At 42.9% G+C, this 21,468-nt stretch overlaps 1 protein-coding gene across 2 annotated transcripts in view; it reads left to right on the top strand.

Annotated features, from left to right (window-relative positions):
* KIRREL1 (kirre like nephrin family adhesion molecule 1) overlaps positions 1-21,468 on the top strand; it is a 305,915-nt gene that overhangs the window by 272,590 nt on the left and 11,857 nt on the right. For both annotated transcript variants that reach the window (XM_082275251.1, XM_082275250.1), the window contains exons 9-13: positions 770-896; positions 7,461-7,561; positions 14,713-14,911; positions 17,603-17,710; positions 19,973-20,112. In XM_082275251.1, coding sequence (XP_082131377.1) covers positions 770-896; positions 7,461-7,561; positions 14,713-14,911; positions 17,603-17,710; positions 19,973-20,112 — 675 coding nt within the window. The remainder of the gene's footprint in view (positions 1-769; positions 897-7,460; positions 7,562-14,712; positions 14,912-17,602; positions 17,711-19,972; positions 20,113-21,468) is intronic.

Here is a 21,468-nt window from a genome sequence, read left to right as displayed (position 1 = left end):
CCTCTGCCACAAATCCCATCCCTTTGCTACTAATAACATCCTTCTGCCACTGCTTACATCCCCCCACCACCATCCCTCTGCCACTGACCCCCCCCCCCCCCACCACCATCCCTCTTCCACTGATCCCATCCCTCCCACCATCCCTCTGCCACTGATCCCATCCCTCTCACAAATCTTATTCCTCTGCCACAAATCCCATCCCTTTGCTACTAATCACATCCTTCTGCCACTGCTTACATCCCCCCACCACCATCCCTCTTCCACTGATCCCATCCCTCCCACCATCCCTCTGCCACTGATCCCATTCCTCTCACAAATCTCATTCCTCTGCCACAAATCCCATCCCTCTGCTACTAATCACATCCTTCTGCCACTGCTTACATCCCCCCACCACCATCCCTCTTCCACTGATCCCATCCCTCCCACCATCCCTCTGCCACTGATCCCATCCCTCTCACAAATCTCATTCCTCTGCCACAAATCCCATCCCTCTGCTACTAATCACATCCTTCTGCCACTGCTTACATCCTACCCACCACCATCCTCTTCCACTGATCCCATCCCTCCCACCATCCCTCTGCCACTGATCCCATCCCTCTCACAAATCTCATTCCTCTGCCACTAATTCCATACCACTACTACTAATCGCATCCTTCTACCACTAATCCCATCCCTCTGCCACTGATCCCATCCCTCCCACCATCCCTTTGCCACTGATCCCATCCCTCCTACCATTCCTGACTCTTTTTTTTTTGCTTCTTGCCTGCAGGTGTTAAGTAACAGTAACCAGCTGTTTCTGAAAACTGTACGTCAGGAGGATGCTGGGCAGTACATATGCAAGGCCATCGTCCCGCGTATCGGCGTGGGAGAGAGGGAAGTAACGCTGTACGTCAATGGTGAGTTGCATTAATAACTGATGTCATCATGCTTCTCTATGCTATGCAGGCAGATCATGACTGGTGGGAGCAGGGCTGGCCCAAGACATTGTGCTACCTTGGTCAAAGAATAAATTGCTGCCCCCCACCCCCCCCAAAAAAAAAAATCACCCCCACCAGAAGGCCCCCACATCCATTATTTCATATACTGTAAATATAAAATTTTGAAAATATTATATATATATATATATATATATATATATACATATATATATTGTTATCTTCTTCTATAACTCACCACCTGACCGGTCCACCAAACACCCACTGTCTGTCCTCAGTCCTCCTGTCACCCCTGTGTCTGCCGCAGCCACCGCCCTAGAAGATCCAGCCTGCCCTGCATGAGATGGAGTGCGCTGATGTGTGACGTCATTGCGCACACCCCGATCAAACGAGGGATGTTCTCTCCACCTCCTCATACTCATCAGTTTGCACTATGGGCGGCAGTATGAGATGGGGAAATGCTGCCCGTAATGCGCCGCTAACTGATGACACAAACAATTGCTGAAAAAGAAAAATCTTGGGCGTCGATTTGCCGCCCCTCTCAAAGTGCCGCCTGGGTCCAATGGACCCAGCAGGACCCATGGTAGGGCCGGCCCTGGGTGGGAAGATCTATACATAGCTTCCAGAAAACCTCACAGCCCCCTGCTTCAGTACTCCTCTCAAGAGCCCTTAGCCCTGATGCAAGCAGTGGGAGGAGTTATGCAAATATCAACATGCCTTAATGGGTGGGTGGCAGCCTGGAGGAGTGGGCGTTACCTAAGTTAAAAGAGAGGCCCCCCCACCTCTCCCCCAAGTGGAGGAGATGGCGGGAAAAAGGGGGGATTTTTAAGTGCCCAACAGGTTGTACAATAATAATTATTAATGATACAATGTTCCACAAATAAATAAAAACATAATCAATTTATTAATCCATCAAATGTTAAAAATCACATAAATTATCAATATAGCAGTGACATAGCCAGACAAATATTTAATCAATCCGAATTAACGGGATAAGCAAGTGCAGATACAAGTGCAAAAGGATCTGGATCAACGCGTTTTGCCCGGTTATGGCGCTTCTTCAGGATCCACATACGTGAAGTTAAATACACTAGTAAATAATAAAACACAATATATCCTAAATATAATGAAAGAAAAAACAATGCAGAAATACAGATAATCAAAAAGGAAACATATGGAGATGAAATAAAGAGGGCATGGTATAAGGCAAAAAAAAAAAAAGGGGGGGGAGGGAAAAAGGGAGGGGAGGATGAGAAAAAGCAGTGGGAGGAGTTATGCAAATATCAACATGCCTTAATGGGTGGGTGTCAGCCTAGAGGAGTGGGCGTTACCTAAGTTAAAAGAGAGGCCCCCACCTCTCCCCCAAGTGGAGGACATGGTGGGAAAAAATGGGGATTTTTAAGAGCCCAACAGGTTGTATAATAATTATTAATGATACAATGTTCTACAAATAAATAAAAACATAATCAATTTATTAACCCATTAAATGTTAAAAATCACATAAATTATCAATATAGCAGTGACATAGCCAGACTCATATTTAATCAACCCGAACTAACTGGATAAGCAAGTGCAGATACCAGTGCAAAAGGATCTGGATCAACGTGTTTCGCCCGATTATGGGGCTTCTTCAGGATCCATGTGCATGAAGTTCAATACACTAATAAACAATAAACACAATATATCATAAATATAATGAAATAAATAACAATGCATAAATACAGATAATCAAAAAGGAAACATATGGAGATGAAATAAAGAGGGTATGGTAAACGGCACAAAAAAAGGGGGGGAGGGAGGGGAGGGATGAGAAAAAGGAAGTGTCTTGGGACAATGAAAGAAACCACATGGAGACAGAAAAAGGGGAACGGGAGCAGGTGAAGTGCGAAATAATAAAATGAGAAAATCAACTATCAAAAAAGAAAACTTATAAATAGTAGTGATAGTTATTACTTATGTATGTTATGGGCGTTACCTAAGGAGGCTGTATTTACATAGGTAACGCCCACATGTGATGCTAAGCCTTTATGATTGAAAGTACTGAAATCCAATGAATGAAAGGGAAGGCCCGAGGTGAGATTTACAAAGAACAAATAAGGGTCAGTCGCGAACCTAAATTCGGTAGTGTAAAATCCCAAATCTCTTGCGTCTAAGTTGTCTCTGGAAGCAACAGCAAGTCATCCCCTGACAACAGAGTTAAATCTGTCAGCACGCTGGCGTTTTGTGGCTGCGGCATCCAAACACAAAGTTTCCAAAACAAAGGAAGCCGGGGATTCACTCCAATGATTATCAAGAGACGACTTGCATCTGCTTCTAGAGACAACTTTACCGGGAGCTGAGGAACGTGCAGCCGGCTAGACTTTCTAACCGTAAGCATGTAAATCACTTTACCGCTACCGCCGTCTCTGATACCTAACAAAATCACATCTCTCGCTGGAATTTATTAATCAATATATATTTTACTCACTTGCTGTTTAAAGGATTATGAATGGGTGAATAAAATCTATTTTATGGCGCCGATATTTTTTTATGACATCTTTCTTTTTATCCTCCATAATATATGAGCTATCGTGACCGTACGGCGAATGGAGATATATGACGGCTCCGTTTCTTCATCTTTCCAAGGCGTTAGTGTTTAGCTGCATAACAAAGCTCCGGCGTGGGGAATTAAAGGGGCATGCCACGTTTTTCCATTTAATTTCCATTATTTAGTAAATGTATTCTTATTATAAAAAATAAATAAGTAAAGCTGAACTCTGTGCAATCTAAATGTATTCCTCAATAGTTACAAAGGCTATAAATCCACTTTATGTACAACAAATGCCTTTGCAAACCCAAATATAACCTTGTGAAAGTATCAGTGACATCATCACTGTGCTACAGTGATGATGTCTTTGATGGTCAGAGACCGCAGACATACTGCAGGAGATGGTCAGAGACTGCAGACATACCAGAGGAGATGGTCAGAGACTGCAGACATACTACAGGAGATGGTCAGAGACTGAGACCTACTACAGGAGATGGTCAGAGACTGCAGACCTACAACAGGAGATGGTCAGAGACTGCAGACCTACTACAGGAGATGGTCAGAGACTGCAGACCTACTACAGGAGATGATCAGAGACTGCAGACAAACTACAGGAGATGGTCAGTGACTGCAGACTTACTACAGGAGACGGTCAGAGACTGCAGACCTACTACAGGAGAGGGTTTAGTGACTGCAGACATACTACAGGAGATGGTCAGAGACTGCATAGATACTGCAGGAGATGGTCATAGACTGCAGACTTACTACAGGAGATGGTCAGAGACTGCAGACGTACTACAGGAGATGGTCAGAGACTGCAGACATACTACAGGAGATGGTCAGAGACTGCAGACATACTACAGGAGCTGGTCAGAGACTGCAGACATACTACAGGAGCTGGTCAGAGACTGTAGACATATTACAGGAGATGGTCAGAGACTGCAGACATACTACAGGAGATGGTCAGAGACTGCAGACCTACTACAGGAGAGGGTTTAGCGACTGCAGACATACTACAGAAGAGGGTCAGAGACTGCAGAGATACTGCAGGAGATGGTCATAGACTGCAGACCTACAACAGGAGATGGTCAGAGACTGCAGACCTACTACAGGAGACGGTCAGAGACTGCAGACCTACAACAGGAGATGGTCAGAGACTGCAGACCTACTACAGGAGATGGTCAGAGACTGCAGACCTACTACAGGAAATGGTCAGAGACTGCAGACATACTACAGGAGATGGTCAGAGACTGCAGACATGATACAGGAGATGGTCATAGACTGCAGACCTACTACAGGAAATGGTCAGAGACTGCAGACATACTACAGGAGATGGTCAGAGGCTGCAGAGATACTGCAGAAGATGGTCATAGACTGCAGACCTACTACAGGAGATGGTCAGAGACTGCAGACCTACTGCAGGAGATGGTCAGAGACTGCAGACGAAAGTAAGGTGGACCTTCTCCTACTAAGCACCATGTAAGAGGGTCCTTTTCCGAATGACCACAAATGTAAGGCGGACCTTCTCCTACTAACGACCAAAGTAAGAGGGCCCTTCTTCCATTGATCACCAATGTAAGGTGGACCTTAATTCATTGTACAGACTTCTCTCTGGTATGGCCACCATTGCTGAACTGAGATGTTACCCTCCTTGTGTGTTTTAAGTCAAAAAGAGGAAAAAAGTCTACTCAATAAGCTAAAATTCCCTTCCTATTGTAACTGTTAATATACTTCAGTCTCAATGCAGCGCATTAATCTTCCGGGAAAGACGAGTCCCAAAGTTGCCTGTTAATTTTTTTTTTCGGTAACCAATTCCCCCTTGGGTGACCTCTCCGGAGAGCCTGTTAACTAGCGTCATTCCAAGAGACCAAAAATATATCAGGCTAATGCGCACGCTTCGCTTCTAACTGGCACGGGCAAATTATCCGCAGCCATAAAACGAGCAGATTGCGCGATAAAACAAAGAAAGGCATAAAACAAACAACGCATATTATGGATAATGTGGTAGAAAATGTGGACGGACCGCATTAATTCCTCCTGATGAGATAATGGGCAGAAAATGCCGCGGTAATCTGTCTCACAAAGACACGACTGTCTGTCCGGGGGACGAGCGTAAAGAGGCCCTTTCATCAGATGAATAGCTCAGAAATAGAACGTCTAAATTCGTGAACTAGAGCAAAACTTTCAGCTATTTTCTTTGTGCATTCAGAAAAAGAACATTAAAAAAAAAAAAAACCCGGCAGGGTGCGGTACACAGCCACCCGAAACCATAACAGCACCCTGCTTCAGTATTCCTTTCAAGAGCCCCCAGCCATGATGCAAGCAGTGGAGTTATGCAAAAATCAAAGAGCCTTAATGGGTGTAGGAGTGGCTGTATTTGCATACAAGCCACGCCCACACATGGGCTTCCGCTGACATTTTTTCAGGGGGGCATAATTTTAAGGTCACCCATGCTCCGCCCCTTTTCACCCCCATAGATCCCCCTTTAGAGCAGGCCAGAGTAGGGTCCCCCATAGATCTCCTTTAGAGCAGAGTCCCCATAGATCCCCCTTTAGAGCAGGCCAGGCCAGGGTCCCCCGTAGATCTCCTTTAATGCAGGGTCACCATAGATCCCCCTTTAGAGCAGGCCAGGTCAGGGTCCCCCATAGATCCCCCTTTAGAGCAGGCCAGGCCAGGGTCCCCCATAGATCCCCCTTTAGAGCAGGCCAGGGTCCCCATAGATCCCTCTTTAGTCTTACCTTTTCACCTATATTCCCCGTGCTATCAGGTTTTCCTGCACCACCAGGTACTCCAGGCTCTCCCTGCAAAGAATATATATATATTTAGCTAATATTACCCCTTTTAGAGCAGGCCAGGCCAGGGTCCCCCATAGATCTCCTTTAGAGCAGGGTCCCCATAGATCCCCCTTTAGAGCAGGCCAGGCCAGGGTCCCCCGTAGATCTCCTTTAGAGCAGGGTCCCTATAGATCCCCCTTTAGAGCAGCCCAGGTCAGAGTCCCCCATAGATCCCCCTTTAGAGCAGGCTAGGCCAGGGTCCCCCATAGATCCCCCTTTAGAGCAGGCCAGGGTCCCCATAGATCCCTCTTTAGTCTTATCTTTTCACCTATATTCCCGTGCTATCAGGTTTTCCTGCACCACCAGGTACTCCAGGCTCTGCCTGCAAAGAATATATATATATAGATATTTAGCCAATATAACCTCCATTAGAGCAGGCCAGGATCCCCATAGATCCCCTTTAGAGCAGGCCAGGGTCCCCATAGATCCCTCTTTAGTCTTACCTTTTCACCTATATTCCCAGTGCTATCAGGTTTTCCTGCACCACCAGGTACTCCAGGCTCTCCCTGCAAAGAATATATATATATAAATATATATATATATATATATATATATATTTATTTATTTAGCTAATCTGACCCCCTTTAGAGCAGGCCAGGCCAGGGCCCCCCATAGATCCCCTTTAGAGCAAGGACCCCATAGATCCCCCCTTAGAGCAGGCCAGGCCAAGGTCCCCCGTAGATCTCCTTTAGAGCAGGGTCCCCATATAGTAGATCCCCCTTTAGAGCAGGCCAGGGTCCCCCATAGATCTCCTTTAGAGCAGGGTCCCCATAGATCCCCCTTTAGAGCAGGCCAGGCCAGGGTTCCCCATAGATCCCCCTTTAGAGAAGGGTCCCCAAAGATTCCCCTCTTAGAGCAGGCCAAGAAATTTACCCCCTCTTGCGGTCGCCCATGCACCCACATGTGATACTGAGCCTCCATGATTGGAAGAACTACTTTCTGCTTAGTAGTGCTGCACAATGGTTGTGCCAAACAGTAATGACAAAAGATTTGTCACCGTAATAAGAGGTGAGAGGAAATCTTCCAACCTTGCACAGGAAGTGTTGGAAAATTTCCCCCAACCAGACGCTGTTTTAACTCATCCCCACTTTATCTGATGCCATACGGACATTTTATGGTCACACAAAGGATTCAATGTCTCTCTTTCTCCCGGACATCTTGCAGGTCCTCCGATGATCACCAGCGAGGGGTTGCAGTACGCAGTGCGTGGCGGGGTTGGAAAAGTCGAATGTTTCATCGGAAGCACGCCTCCTCCAGACCGCATTGTAAGTAATTCTGGTTTATAACGACTTGCTGTTTTTTTGTGGAGTTTTTTTTTCCCCTCCAGGCACAGCCCATATATTGTAGACTACTCCTATCGCAACGTGCCTGCAGCTTCCCATGTTGGCAGCCATATTGTCACCTGTATTAATAATATTGAGAACACGCCTTATGATGGAGCCCACCAATACAACAAACATTACGGAAGAACATGACTGCAGTCTGAACATGACACCTACAGAATACAATTTGCACAAGCAAAGCAGGCTTTATGCGGCATATCTGAAGTATGGACTGCTGTGCCTTTCCAAATGTGTTCCATACAGACCCGCATAAGTGTGAACCTAGACTAAAATGCCATTACCATACATTGTAACTTTAATCTCATCCAGTCTGTATGCATTGTTTCTTATCTTATAGCCCTGATGAAGGGAGTAAGTTCTGGTCCCCGAAACACGACATGACACCAACAGAATACAATTTGCACAGGCAAAGCAGTCATTATGTGGCATATCTGGAGTATTGGTTGCTGTACCTATGCAAATGTGTCTATAGAGACACGCACAATTTGTGAACTCACACTAAAATTCCATTACCATATTGTGCAACTTTAATCCAGTCTGTATACATTGTTTCCGCTCTAATAGCCCTGATCAAGGGGGTGAGATCTGGTCTCCCTAAACATGGTAGCTTTTTTACATCCTTCTACTTGATTTTACAAGCAGAACTGATGCCCACATTGCCTTTTATGCTAATTCTATACTCTTTTTAATGTCCAATATTACTTCAGTCAGTGCCAGTACTCAAGGCCTGATGAAGGGGGAGGTAAGTCCCTGAAATGTGTTGCCTGTACCTTCAGCTTTTTTTTTTTTAGCAAGACGTGTTGCCTGTACCTTCTAATTTTTTTTAGCAGGACTAAAGAATCTATAATAGACTTACTGTTAACTTATGATGCTCTCATCCTTTGAATCTGTCCAGTATTACCTTAATCACCTCCAGTACTCAAGCCCTGATGAAGGGGGAGGTGAGTCCCTGAAACACATTTGTCGTACCATCTGATTTTTTTAGGAAGACTAATAAATCTATAATGGACTTACTGTTAATATGTGATGCTCTTATCCTCTGCATCTATCCAGTATTACTTCAATTACTGCCAGTACTCAAGCCCTGATGAAGGGGAAGGCAAGTCCACAAAACTCGTTGGTCGCGCCTTCTGATTTTTTTAGCTACACTAATAAATCTATAATGGACTTACTGTTAACTTATGATGCTCTCATCCTTTGCATCTGTCCAGTATTACCTTAATCACCTCCAGTACTCAAGCCCTGATGAAGGGGGAGGTGAGTCCCTGAAACACATATGTCGTACCGTCTGATTTTTTTAGGAAGATTAATACATCTATAATGGACTTACTGTTAACTTGTGATGCTCTCATCCTCTGCATCTGTCCAGTATTACTTCAATCACTGGCAATTCTCAAGCCCTGGGGAAAGGGGGAGGTGAGTCCCCGAAACCTTGTTGGTTGCACCTTCTGATTTTTTTAGCAAGACTAATAAATCTATAATGGGCTTACGGTTAACTTGTGATGCTCTCATCCTTTGCATCTATCCAGTATTACCTCAATCACCTCCAGTACTCAAGCCCTGATCAAGGGGGAGGTGAGTCCCCGAAACTTGTTGTCTGTAGCTTCTGATTTTTTTAGCAAGATGCATTGCCTGCACCTTCTGTTTTTTTTTAGCAAGACTAATAAATCTATAATGGGCTTACGGTTAAATTGTGATGCTCTCATCCTTTGCATCTATCCAGTATTACCTCAATCACCTCCACTATTCAAGCCCTGATGAAGGGGAAGGTTAGTCCACAAAATTTGTTGGTCGCGCCTTCTGATTTTTCTAGCTAGACTAATAAATCTATAATGGACTTACTGTTAACTTGTGATGATCTCATCCTTTCCATCTGTTCTGTATTGCCTCAATCACCCCCAGTACTCAAGCCCTGATGAAGGGGAGAATAAGTCCCCGAAACACGTTGGTTGTACCTTCTGATTTATTTAGGAAGACTAATGAATCTATAATAGACTTACTGTTAACTTGTGATGCTCTCATCCTTTGCATCTAGCCAGTATTTCTTCATTTACTGCCAGTATTTAAGCACTGATGAAGGGGAAGGCGAGTCCACAAAGCTCGTTGGTCCCGCCCTCTGATTTTTTTTAGCTAGACGAATAACTCTATAATGGAGTTACTGTTAACTTGTGATGATCTCATCCTTTCCATCTGTTCTGTATTGCCTCAATCCCCTCCAGTACTCAAGCCCCGATGAAGGGGGAGGTGAGCCCCCGAAACTTGTTGCCTGTACCTTCTGATTTCTTTAGAAAGACGCGTTTCCTGTACCTTCTGTTTTTTTTTTTTTTTTTAGCAAGACTAATAAACCTATAATGGTCTTACTGTTAGCTTGTGATGCTCTCATCCTCTGCATCTGTCCAGTATTACTTCAATCACTGCCAATACTCAAGCCCTGATGAAGGAGGACGCAAGTCCACAAAACTTGTTGGTCGCACCTTCTGATTTTTTTTTAGCAAGACTAATAAACCTGTAATGGACTTACTGTTAACTTATGATGCTCTCATCCTTTCCATCTGTCCAGTATTACCTTAAATCACCTCCAGTACTCAAGCCCCGATGAAGGGGTAGGTGAGCCCCCGAAACATGTTGCCTGTACCTTCTGATTTCTTTAGAAAGACGCGTTTCCTGTACCTTCTGTTTTTTTTTTTTTTTTTGCAAGACTTATAAACCTATAATGGTGTTACTGTTAGCTTGTGATGCTCTCATCCTCTGCATCTGTCCAGTATTACTTCAATCACTGCCAATACTCAAGCCCTGATGAAGGGGCAGTCGAGTCCCCGAAACACGTTCGTCGTACTTTCTGATTTTTTTCAGGAAGACTAATGAATCTATAATGGACTTACTGTTAACTTGTGATGCTCTTATCCTCTGCATCTGTCCAGTATTACGTCAGTCACTGCCAATACTCAAGCCCAGATGAAGGAGGACGCGAGTCCCCAAAACTTGTTGGTCGCACCTTCTGATTTTCTTAGCGAGACTAATAAATCTGTAATGGACTTACTGTTAACTTGTGATGCTCTCATCCTTTCCATCTGTCCAGTGTTACCTTAAATCACCTCCAGTACTCAAGTCCTGATGAAGAGGCAGTCGAGTCCCCGAAACACGTTCGTCGTACTTTCTGATTTTTTTCAGGAAGACTAGTGAATCTGTAATGGACTTACTTTTAACTTGTGATGCTCTCATCCTCTGCATCTGTCCATTAATATGTCAGTCACTGCCAGTACTCATGCCCTGATAAAGAGGGGGGGGAGGCGAGTCCCTGAAAAGCATCAGTTACACTCTCTGATTTTTTTGCAAGACTAAAAAAATCTATAATGGACTCACTGTAAACTTATAATGCTCTCATCCTTTGCATCTTCTGGATCTTTCCAATCCGTCCCCATTCTACTCAAATGAAAAAATAGGTTCTAGGTTCCTCTTGAATGTAGAGTCAAGAAAATAAACAATGAGTTTACTGAGGGGATCAAATGAGTGACCAAATTCAAAACGAGAACAACCCCTTTAAATATCGGCCATCAATAACAGTTCTGGACCTGCTGACCTGGATCGCTTTATCGGCCCCCGTGCTTCCAATAAGACTCAGACCACCCCATGAGAAAAACAATATTCCGAGAAGCCAGCGTTCCCGTTTTTTTTTTTCTTCAGCCGCTCTGATGAATGATTATTTCAATAATCACCCGTTGCTGAGGAGACAATAGCTCTTCATAATCACTGACACACCAACAGCGTTAACCAGTCAGCGCAGCGACGGTGCCCCCTGCTGGTCACTACTGTCACTACAGCCCTCTGTGTCAGCTGTGTGAGAAATGGCACTGTCATTGTCTGACTGCAGATGAGGTTGGGAGTTTGATGGAAGAGGTGGCATGGCCATCCGGCAACTTATAAGGAGCAAGAAGGTAATATGTGAGCAATTTAGAAACCCGGAGCCCAGGCCAGCATGAAAACTGAAGACCAAGTTCCTTTCTCAGTGTGTTTGTATATACATATATATATATATGTCCTTTTTTACGCTAATTAAAGTGGAGATTTGTGCAGCGTTCACAGCTGTTCACTGTGGAGTCCCAGGGGGGACAAGTTCTCCAAACAGCATCTACTGCGGCTGAAATCATTTTATCACAGCTTACAGAATGAAGTGTTTAGCAGAGGAAGCGACTGAGGAGAATTGATTACGGGCTTTCAGAGTATTTAACTCTAGCTGTTCCTCGCTGGCTCTGCCAAGACCTTGGAGTTAAAGGAACCCACCAGCCAAAAAAATAAAAAATAAGACCAGGAAATGCATACAGAGGGCATCTAGCTGCTCAGGGTTTAGCTGAAGCATACAATGGCACCACACTTCCAAAAATGCCCTCTGGGCTTTTGGGAATAGCTTCTTGTGCCCTGTTTATAAATTCCAGGTCTGTTCCGAGGCCATAACAATTTTATCCATCCATCAGGATTAAAGAGGGTTAAAGATTTGTTCCCAAGTTCAACCATCACAATTTTATACACCCTTGAGCATCAAAGAGGGTTTAAGATCTCTTCCCAATCTCAACCATCACAATTTTATCCATCCTTGAGGCCCAAAGAGGGTTTAAGATCTATCCCCAATCTCAACCATCACAATTTTATCCGTTCTTGAGGACCAAAGGGGGTTTAGGATCTTGTCCCAATCTCAAACATCATAATTTTATCCATTCTTGCGAACCAAAGAAAGTTTAAGATCTGTTCCCAATCTCAGCCATCACAATGTTATCAATCCTTGAGAACCAAAATGGGTTTAAGATTTGTTCGCAATCTCAACGATCACAATTTTATCCATTCTTGAGGACCAAATGGGGTTTAGAATCTTGTCCCAATCTCAAACATCATAATTTTATCCATTCTTGAGAACCAAAGAAGGTTTAAGATCTGTTCCCAATCTCAGCCATCACAATGTTTTCAATCCTTGAGGACCAAAATGGGTTTAAGATTAGTTCGCAATCTCAACCATCACAATTTTATCCATTCCTGAGGACCCAAGAGGGTTTAAGATCTGTTCCTAATCTCAATTATGACAGTTTTATCCATCCTGGAGGAGCAAAGAGGATTTAAGATCTGTTTCCAATCTCAACCATCACAATTTTGTCCATCCTTGAGGACCAAATTGGGTTTAAGATCTATCCCCAATCTCAACCATCGCAATTGTATCCATTCTTGAGGACCAAAAGGGGTTTAAGATCTCCTCCCAATCTCAAACATCCAAATTTTATCCATGCTTGAGGACCAAAGAAGGTTTAAGATCTGTTCCCAATCTCAATCATCACAATGTTATCAATCCTTGAGGACCAAAATGGGTTTAAGATTCGTTCGCAACCTCAACCATCACAATTTTATCCATTCTTGAGAATCAAAGAGGGTTTAAGATCTGTTCCTAATCTCAATTATGACAGTTTTATCCATCCCTGAGGAGCAAAGAGGGTTTAGGATATGTTCCCAAACTCAACCATCACAATTTTGTCCATCCTTGAGGACCAAATTGGGTTTAAGATCCTCCCGTATCTGTCCAATTAGTTTGCTATCCTCCTTCTGCCCCCATGCTTTGTTTGCTGTCTACCTCCCTATTTGCAAAGCCTTCCTATCCAGGCCCCCCAACCCCAACCATGCCTCCCTATTTCCCCACAAGGTCTTCCTAGTCTCTTCTGGCCTTTGCGGTTATAACAGTCCCTACTCTTGTAGGAAGGGTTTCCAGAAGTTTTTGGAGGGTGACGGTGGGAAGACAGGAAGACCGGTGAGACCAGAAGAGACTCTTCCTAGTCTCTTCTGGTCTCAGGAGACTAGGTGCCCCTGACAGATAGGATGCTGGAATGCTGCTAGCCGCCAGGCACTTAACCTGAAGCGAACTCAGTGGTACACTATACGGCCAAATGTTCATGGACACGTGACATCTCTACAAGCTTGTTGGACACCCTATTTCAAAACCATGGTCATTATTATGGACCTGTCTCCCTTTGTGGTTATAACAGTCCCTACTCTTGTAGGAGGGCTTTCCAGAAGTTTTTGGAGGGTGACGGAGGGAATTTGTGCCCATTTAGTAAAAAAACAAAAATTGTAAGACCAGGGACTGACGTTATATGAGAAACGTGAGAAGGTGTTCCAATTCATCAAAAAGGTGTTCAATAGGGTTGAAGTCAGGGCTCTGTGCAGGCCACTTGAGTTCCTCCATACTAAACTCATCAAACCATGTCTTTATGGAGTTGGTTTTGTACACAGGGGCACTGTCATGCTGGAACAGAAAAGGACTTTCCCCAAACTGTTGTCCAATAAGGTTGGAAGGGCACAATTGTCTAAAATGTTTTTGTATGCTGTAATATTAAGGCTGGTCATACTTTATATAATTCTCTTGTACAATTTTCCTTTCGATTAACCAAAACCATATCATATAAGGTCAACCGTAAACACTTTTAGTTTGTATGAAATCAGACAGGCCCTTGACCTACATAGTTAAAACGTAAATCTAAAGGAAATTGAACAAGAAATGTGTAAAATTTATGGCCAGCATAACAATAGTCTTCACTTGAGTTACCTGAACTCAATCAATTGGTGGGATACCCACATGTTTTTGGCTATACAGTATAATGTAGGAATGATGATCAGGTGTTCTCAGAGTTTTGGCCATCAAGTGTAATTTTTTGAGGGATTTGATGTCTTCAGCACATCTGCCAATGGCAACCAACTAGAGTTCTCTGACCTATCTCTGAACAATTTTTACGGAGAGTGTATCCTAATGACAAATAGGTGAAGCTGGGAAGTAAATTTATATTAGAGTTTCCCTTAAAAGTTAAGAAGTTAAAAGAAGGTAGGAGGTTAATCAAACCTTTCACCATCCACCTGAAACATCTACTTTTGGTCTTCTGACCCTATAGTGGTGTGCTTCATCATATTATTGAAAATCACATGGTGGAAATATGAATATATACTCGAACTGTTACAAAAACAGCAAAAATACTTGCTTTTATTGACTTGGTCTTGCCTGTTACTGACGTGGAGTTTATAAAAAAATATTCTCTGAATTTTAGGCCTGGGCGTGGCCGGAGCGGACCATGGAAACGGGAACGGTGGACAGGTATACAGTTGAAAGGACCAAAACAGAAAGCGGCGTGCGCTCCACTCTGACCATCAATAACGTCATGGAGTCGGACTTCCAGACCACATACAACTGCACAGCGTGGAACACCTTTGGTTCAGAAACTGCCAATATTAAACTAGTAGAGAAAGGTAAGAGGGTGGGATCTTGACTGTACTCCCTCAAAGTGAACCTGTGGCCAGACTATGGACATTTAAGTATCTCTATATTCTTAAGGATTAATTTCACCCAAAAACGGGAAGTTCTGCTTGTTTTCATCCTCCCAAAAATGGCAGTTTTTGGGGTGGGGGGAAGCAGGTACCTGGTTTTGACATGTACCCGCTCCCACTTCTGGTGAGATTGCTGTCACAATCTGTGTGGAAGTTGCCCCCCCCCCTTCTTCCCCCCACAGCCTTCTAGGAAAACATCACAAGTTCCAGAATACTGGGGGACCATTCATAAAGAACAGTAGGGCTTGGGCAGGCACAGTGGGAAGCCGACTGTAACGCTGCAAGGCTTCACTGCCGGTTTCACTTAGTTAAGATGCCGGCGCCTGGACTCAAAGCCGATTGAAGCCCTGTGAGCACCTCCAGTGGCCGTGATTTGCTATCATCGGTGGGACGGAGACACTATGCAGATTTCGAATTTAACGCAAAAATAATTGGTGCTAACCACATTTTTTTTATAATAAATAAATGTGAAATTGTTTCTGGGAATTTCTTCCACACTGCGAGCCGCAATATAAACGTGAAAAGTGATAACAAGGGTGAGTATTGCGCTTAGCAATCAGTTCTCACTGTAAAGTGCTATAGTGCATATGTGATTGGTCACAAACTTGCAATGTAAAAGCAAACCTATTCAATAGGATTTTAGCCCAAATGCCTTTAGAAAACTCCGGATCTCCGGGTATCATAATGCAAGAAATAAAGGAAACTCCGATAGTGTATTATCGTCATATACTGGGATTTTAATAAGATAGATTGCACTTACATCATAGCAGTAGTTTTATCGCCTGGAAGTACAATACATTCAGCTGGTCTGGTGGATGGGACGCCGCTCGCGCATCTGGGCTCCACCTCACCGGAACTCTACGGTCTCACGCTCCCGACGCATGTTTCGTCAGCCACGCTGACGTCATCAGGGGATCATCCTGTACTTCCAGGCGATAAAACTACTGCTATGATGTAAGTGCAATCTATCTTATTAAAATCTCAGTATATGACGATAATACACTATCGGAGTTTCCTTTATTTCTTCCATTATGATACCCGGAGATCCGGGAGCATTTGGGCTAAAATCCTTTGATGTGGAGACAGCGCTGAGGATAGCCTTGAGCCTGTGCGGAGATAAATGCTGGTTTTGACCCCCTGTATTTAAGGGGTCATCTTCTTCTGGTAAGAAGTATATTGTCTAACCACTGGGTGGAGGTGTATGGTGAAGGTTTCTCATCAAGTCCAAGTTTGTTGCTGAAGACACAGTCTGCACTGAGCATTTTAAGGACTTTAGTATTTATCATATGAACCACCATTGATATACTTATTTATTTATTTATTGATTTATGCATTTAATTCATATTGAATAGGTTTGCTTTTACATTGCAAGTTTGTGACCAATCACATATGCACTATAGCACTTTACAGTGAGAACTGATTGCTGAGCGCAATACTCACCCTTGTTATCAGATTTCGAATTTGACTAGATATGTACTTAATGTGAGTTCAAACATTTTTAATAAACTGCTCACTAGATGGCGCCTCTATTTCTATACATACACTCACACAGGAGTGGTGGGGGAGCCCTATGAGTAACTCCAGCGGCCGTGATTTTCTATCATCGGCAGGACGGGGACACTATGCAGATTTTGCATTTGACCTGATATGTACTTAATGTGAGTTATAACATTTTTAATAGACTGCCCACTAGATGGCGCTTCCCTTTCTATACATACAAACGCACAGGAGTGGTGGGGGAGCCCTATGAGTACCTCCAGCTGCCGTGATTTTCTATCATTGGCGGGACGGAGACACTATGCAGATTTTGCATTTGACCAGTTATACACCTAATGTGAGTTATAACATTTTTAATAAACTGCCCACTAGATGGCACTTCCTTTTCTATACATACACATGCACAGGAGTGGTGGGGGAGCCCTTTAAGCACCTCCAGTGGCCGTGAATTCATATTATTGGCGGGACGGAGACACTATGCAGATTTTGCATTTGACCAGATATGTACGTATGTGAGTTATAACATTTTTAATAAACTGCCCACTAGATGGCACTTCCCTTTCTATACACACATAGGAAGGGTCAGGAAAATCGCATGTGGTTCAGACAGGAATCGCACCGCATTCCTGTTCAAATCACGTGATTCTTTGCAGTGGGATTTCCACCCATTTATTTTGTATTGAGGCAAGTCACAACGCAAAGTATCGGTGAGTATTTGACTGTAAGCATCGGTACTCATCGAAAAAAAAAAAACTGTATCGGTGCAAATCTACATAGAAGTCAATGGGTCAATGCAGCTAACCTGCAGGAAAGCCAGTGCTCCACGTATACCGCGGCGCATAAGTGTGAAAGCATCCTTATAGGGGTCTCCTTAACATTTGCAGTTTTGGGGGCAGTAGTTCATTGTTCATTGCCCATAGTTCAGTGTGGCCCACGACCGGTTGCTAAATCACCAGTTGCCGAAACCACTTAAGTGGCCCTCGCTCTTCAAAAGGTGGAGCACCCTTGCTGTAAATTTACTATGTGTCCATAATCTGGCCACAGGTTCTCTTCAAGGTGGTCAGCATCATCAAATAGGACCGTACATCTCACACAGTTTCCTTTGTTCTTTTCCAGAAGTTGTCCCGGTGGGAATCATTGCCGGAGCGACCATCGGGTCAAGCATCCTGGTCATCATCTTCTTTGTCTTCTTCATTTTCTTCCTGTACAGACGTCGTAAAGGCAGTAAGTAGCAACACAAAAGGGCGGCTGACAAATGCATGAGCAACTTGCCGGCTTCCCCCAGAGGAGCCAATTAAGAGGCTGTGTCATATTTTGTGATAAGCGATGGATGCAATGGCTGCACAAGCTCTCTGCTGGTAAACACTTCTTCACGAAAAAGGCTCACATACTTCCAACCTTCAATGTAGCACATTGTCGTGCAAATAATTTCAGCTAATGTAGAAAAAGTCTTGGATGGAATTCAAGGTGGTTAATAGTCACTATATTACCAAAAGTATTAGGACGCCTTCCTTTACACGCACATGACCTGTAATGGCATCCCAGTCTTAGTCTGTAGGGTTCAATATTGAGTTGGCCCACCCTTTGCAGCTATAACAGCTTCAACTCTTCTGGGAAGACGTTCCACAAGGTTTAAGAGTGTGTCTATGGGAATGTAGACGTTCCACAAGGTTTAGGAGTGTGTCTATGGGAATGTAGACGTTCCACAAGGTTTAGAAGTGTGTCTATGGGAATGTAGACGTTCCACAAGGTTTAGGAGTGTGTCTATGGGAATGTAGACTTTCCACAAGGTTTAGGAGTGTGTCTATGGGAATGTAGACGTTCCACAAGGTTTAGGAGTGTGTCTATGGGAATGTAGACGTTCCACAAGGTTAAGGAGTGTTTCTATGGGAATGTAGGCGTTCCACCAGGTTTAGGAGTGTTTCTATGGGAATGTAGACGTTCCACAAGGTTTAGGAGTGTGTCTATAGGAATGTAGACGTTCCACAAGGTTTAGGAGTCTTTCTATGGGAATGTAGACGTTCCACAAGGTTTAGGAGTGTGTCTATGGGAATGTAGACGTTCCACAAGGTTTAGGAGTGTGTCTATGGGAATGTAGACGTTCCACAAGGTTTAGGAGTGTGTCTATGGGAATGTAGACATTCCACAAAGTTTAGGAGTGTGTCTATGGCAATGTAGACGTTCCACAAGGTTTAGGATTCTGTCTATGGGAATGTAGACGTTCCACAAGGTTTAGGAGTGTTTCTATGGGAATGTAGACGTTCCACAAGGTTTAGGAGTGTGTCTATGGGAATGTAGACGTTCCACAAGGTTTAGGAGTGTTTCTATGGGAATGTTCCCATCCCGTGTCTCCTGGGGTACATAGATTCCAATAATTTGGAATAAGAAGAGACAGTGGCCTTCGCAAGAATGCTGTACTGGGCCCACAAATTATTAGCCTCTCGATGGGTTTCACCTAACCCTCCTACCTTCAGGAAATGGAGGAATACGTATTGTTTGAGAAACATACTTACGCTCAACGTAATGCATCTCAAGAGTTTGAAAAAAATATGAGAAAAATGGATAAACGCCCCATGCCCTAATCTAAGCTGACAATAAGGAGCCTGCTTTTCTCTGCTTTTTTTTTTTTTTAATAGGTTGGCCCATTGCAAGGGGACGAGAGGGGGTAGAGAAGGGAGGGGAGAAAGAGGAGGGGGTTAAAAATGTCAATAATAAAAGTGTAGCGGTTGCTCAGGGATATTATATTATACACTAACAGGAGTGTTTCTATGGGAATGTAGACGTTCCACAAGGTTTAGGAGTGTGTCTATGGGAATGTAGACGTTCCACAAGGTTTAGGAGTGTTTCTATGGGAATGTTCCCGTCCCGTGTCTCCTGGGGTACATAGATTCCAATAATTTGGAATAAGAAGAGAGAGTGGCCATCGCAAGAATGCTGTTTTTGGCCCACAAATTATTAGCCTCTCCATGGGTTTGACCTAACCCTTCTACCTTCAGAAAAAGGAAGAATACGTATTGTTTGAGAAATATACTTACGCTCAACGTAATGCATCTCAACCAAAAGTATTGGGACACCTGCCTTTACACACACATGAACTTTAATGGCATCCCAGTCTTAGTCTGTAGGGTTCAATATTGAGTTGGCCCACCCTTTGCAGCTATAACAGCTTCAACTCTTCGGGGAAGGCTGTCCACAAGGTTTAGGAGTGTGTCTATGGGAATGTTTGACCATTCTTCCAGAAGGCATTTGTAAGGTCAAGCACTGATGTAGGCTCACAGTCTCCGTTCTAATTCATCCCAATGGTGTTCTATCGGGTTGAGGTCAGAACTCTGTGCAGGCCAGTTAAGTTCCTCCTCCCCAAACTCACTCATCCATGTCTTTATGGACCTTGCTTTGTCTGTGGGCATTAAGTTCAACTGCTGAATTTGTTTATAACTTTTGTAATTTTTCACATTCATTCAGTGATGAACCCCATTGTCCCACCAGGTCGGAAGGACGTGACACTGAGAAAACTTGATATCAAGGTGGAGACCGTAAATCGGGAACCTTTAACCATGCACCCAGACAGAGAGGAGGACACGTCAAGCGTTTCCACCGCAACAAGGGTCATGAAGGCTATCTATTCAGTGAGTAGACTTTGTTTGATACCTCAGAACACGATAGAGGACATCACATGAAGTGTGAGGTTTATAATCCCATATTTATGACAGATCTTTCAAGTTCCAAAGTATTATTTAATGAAAACGTATTAATCGCTGTTTCCTAAAAAATGATGTGTTTTGTAGAGTGAGGAACGTGAAGAACCATTCTTGTCTCTGCCAACCATAGTCAACATTGGCACAAAAAGTTGCTTTTAGTCCAACTAACATCATAAGTGCCATAGCAGAGGTGGTTGACAGACAGAGGCGCCATATACTTTATATTGTCTATATTCAGTTTCACCTTACTGTTCTCCTATCAAACAAATGTTTGCTATGTATGGTGAAGTTAGCAAGTCAGTCCTCTTCTTCTTGGATCAATCACATTCCAAAGACATGAATGGCCGCATTTTCCATTAAACTTAGCTTATTAAATTAGAAAAATGTAGTTCAGTTGTTGGAAGCTTAATTTAAAGCTGAATTCTTGGTAGATATTAAAAATAAATAAATAATAAAAAAAAACACTATTTTGATATAATTAAAAATATACTTTAACCATTTGAGCTCTGGTAGGCTTTACGCCCTTCATGACCAGGCCATTTTTTGCTATTTATCACTACGCTAATTTAACTGGTAATTGCGCAGTCATGCAATGCTGTACCCAAATGAAATGTATATAATCTTTTTCGCACAAATAGAGCTTTCTTTTGGTGGTATTTGATCACCACTGGGTTTTTTGCGATAGAAAACAAAAATTTAAAAAAAAAAAAAAAAATGTTTTAACGTTCTGCTATAAAACATATCCAATAATAACAAAAAAAAAACCTAAGGACTTCATCAATTTAGGCCATTATTTATGTTGCTAGATGTCTTTGATAAAAAAAAAAAAAAAATCCTAAAAAGTGTATATTGATTGGTTTGCATGAAAGTTAAAGCATCTACAAACTATGGTATATATTGGAATTTAAAAAAAAAAAAAAAAAAAAAAACATTTATTTTTGATGGTGATTAGCAACTTATTCGCTTAAAGACCCAGGCTTTTTCTGACATTTGTTGTTTACAAGTAAAAATCTGTATGTTTTGCTAGAAAATTACTTAAAACCCCCAAACATTTTATATATATATATATATATATATATATATATATATATATATATATATATATTAGTAGAGACCCTAGAAAATAAAATGGAAGTCATTGCAATTTTACATGGTCTGATGCAAACGTTTTTGCGCTGCGGTTTTTCAAACGCAATTTTTTGGGAAAAATACATTTTAATGAATTTAAATAGAAAAAAACATAATATATACCCTACATTTTTTGTATAATATTAAAGATGATGT

Source organism: Pelophylax lessonae, assembly GCF_965119305.1.
Source record: "Pelophylax lessonae genome assembly, chromosome: 13".
Classification (NCBI taxonomy): domain Eukaryota; kingdom Metazoa; phylum Chordata; class Amphibia; order Anura; family Ranidae; genus Pelophylax; species Pelophylax lessonae.
The sequence above is the reverse complement of the archived record's forward strand: the minus strand, read 5'-3'. Positions and strand labels throughout refer to the sequence as shown.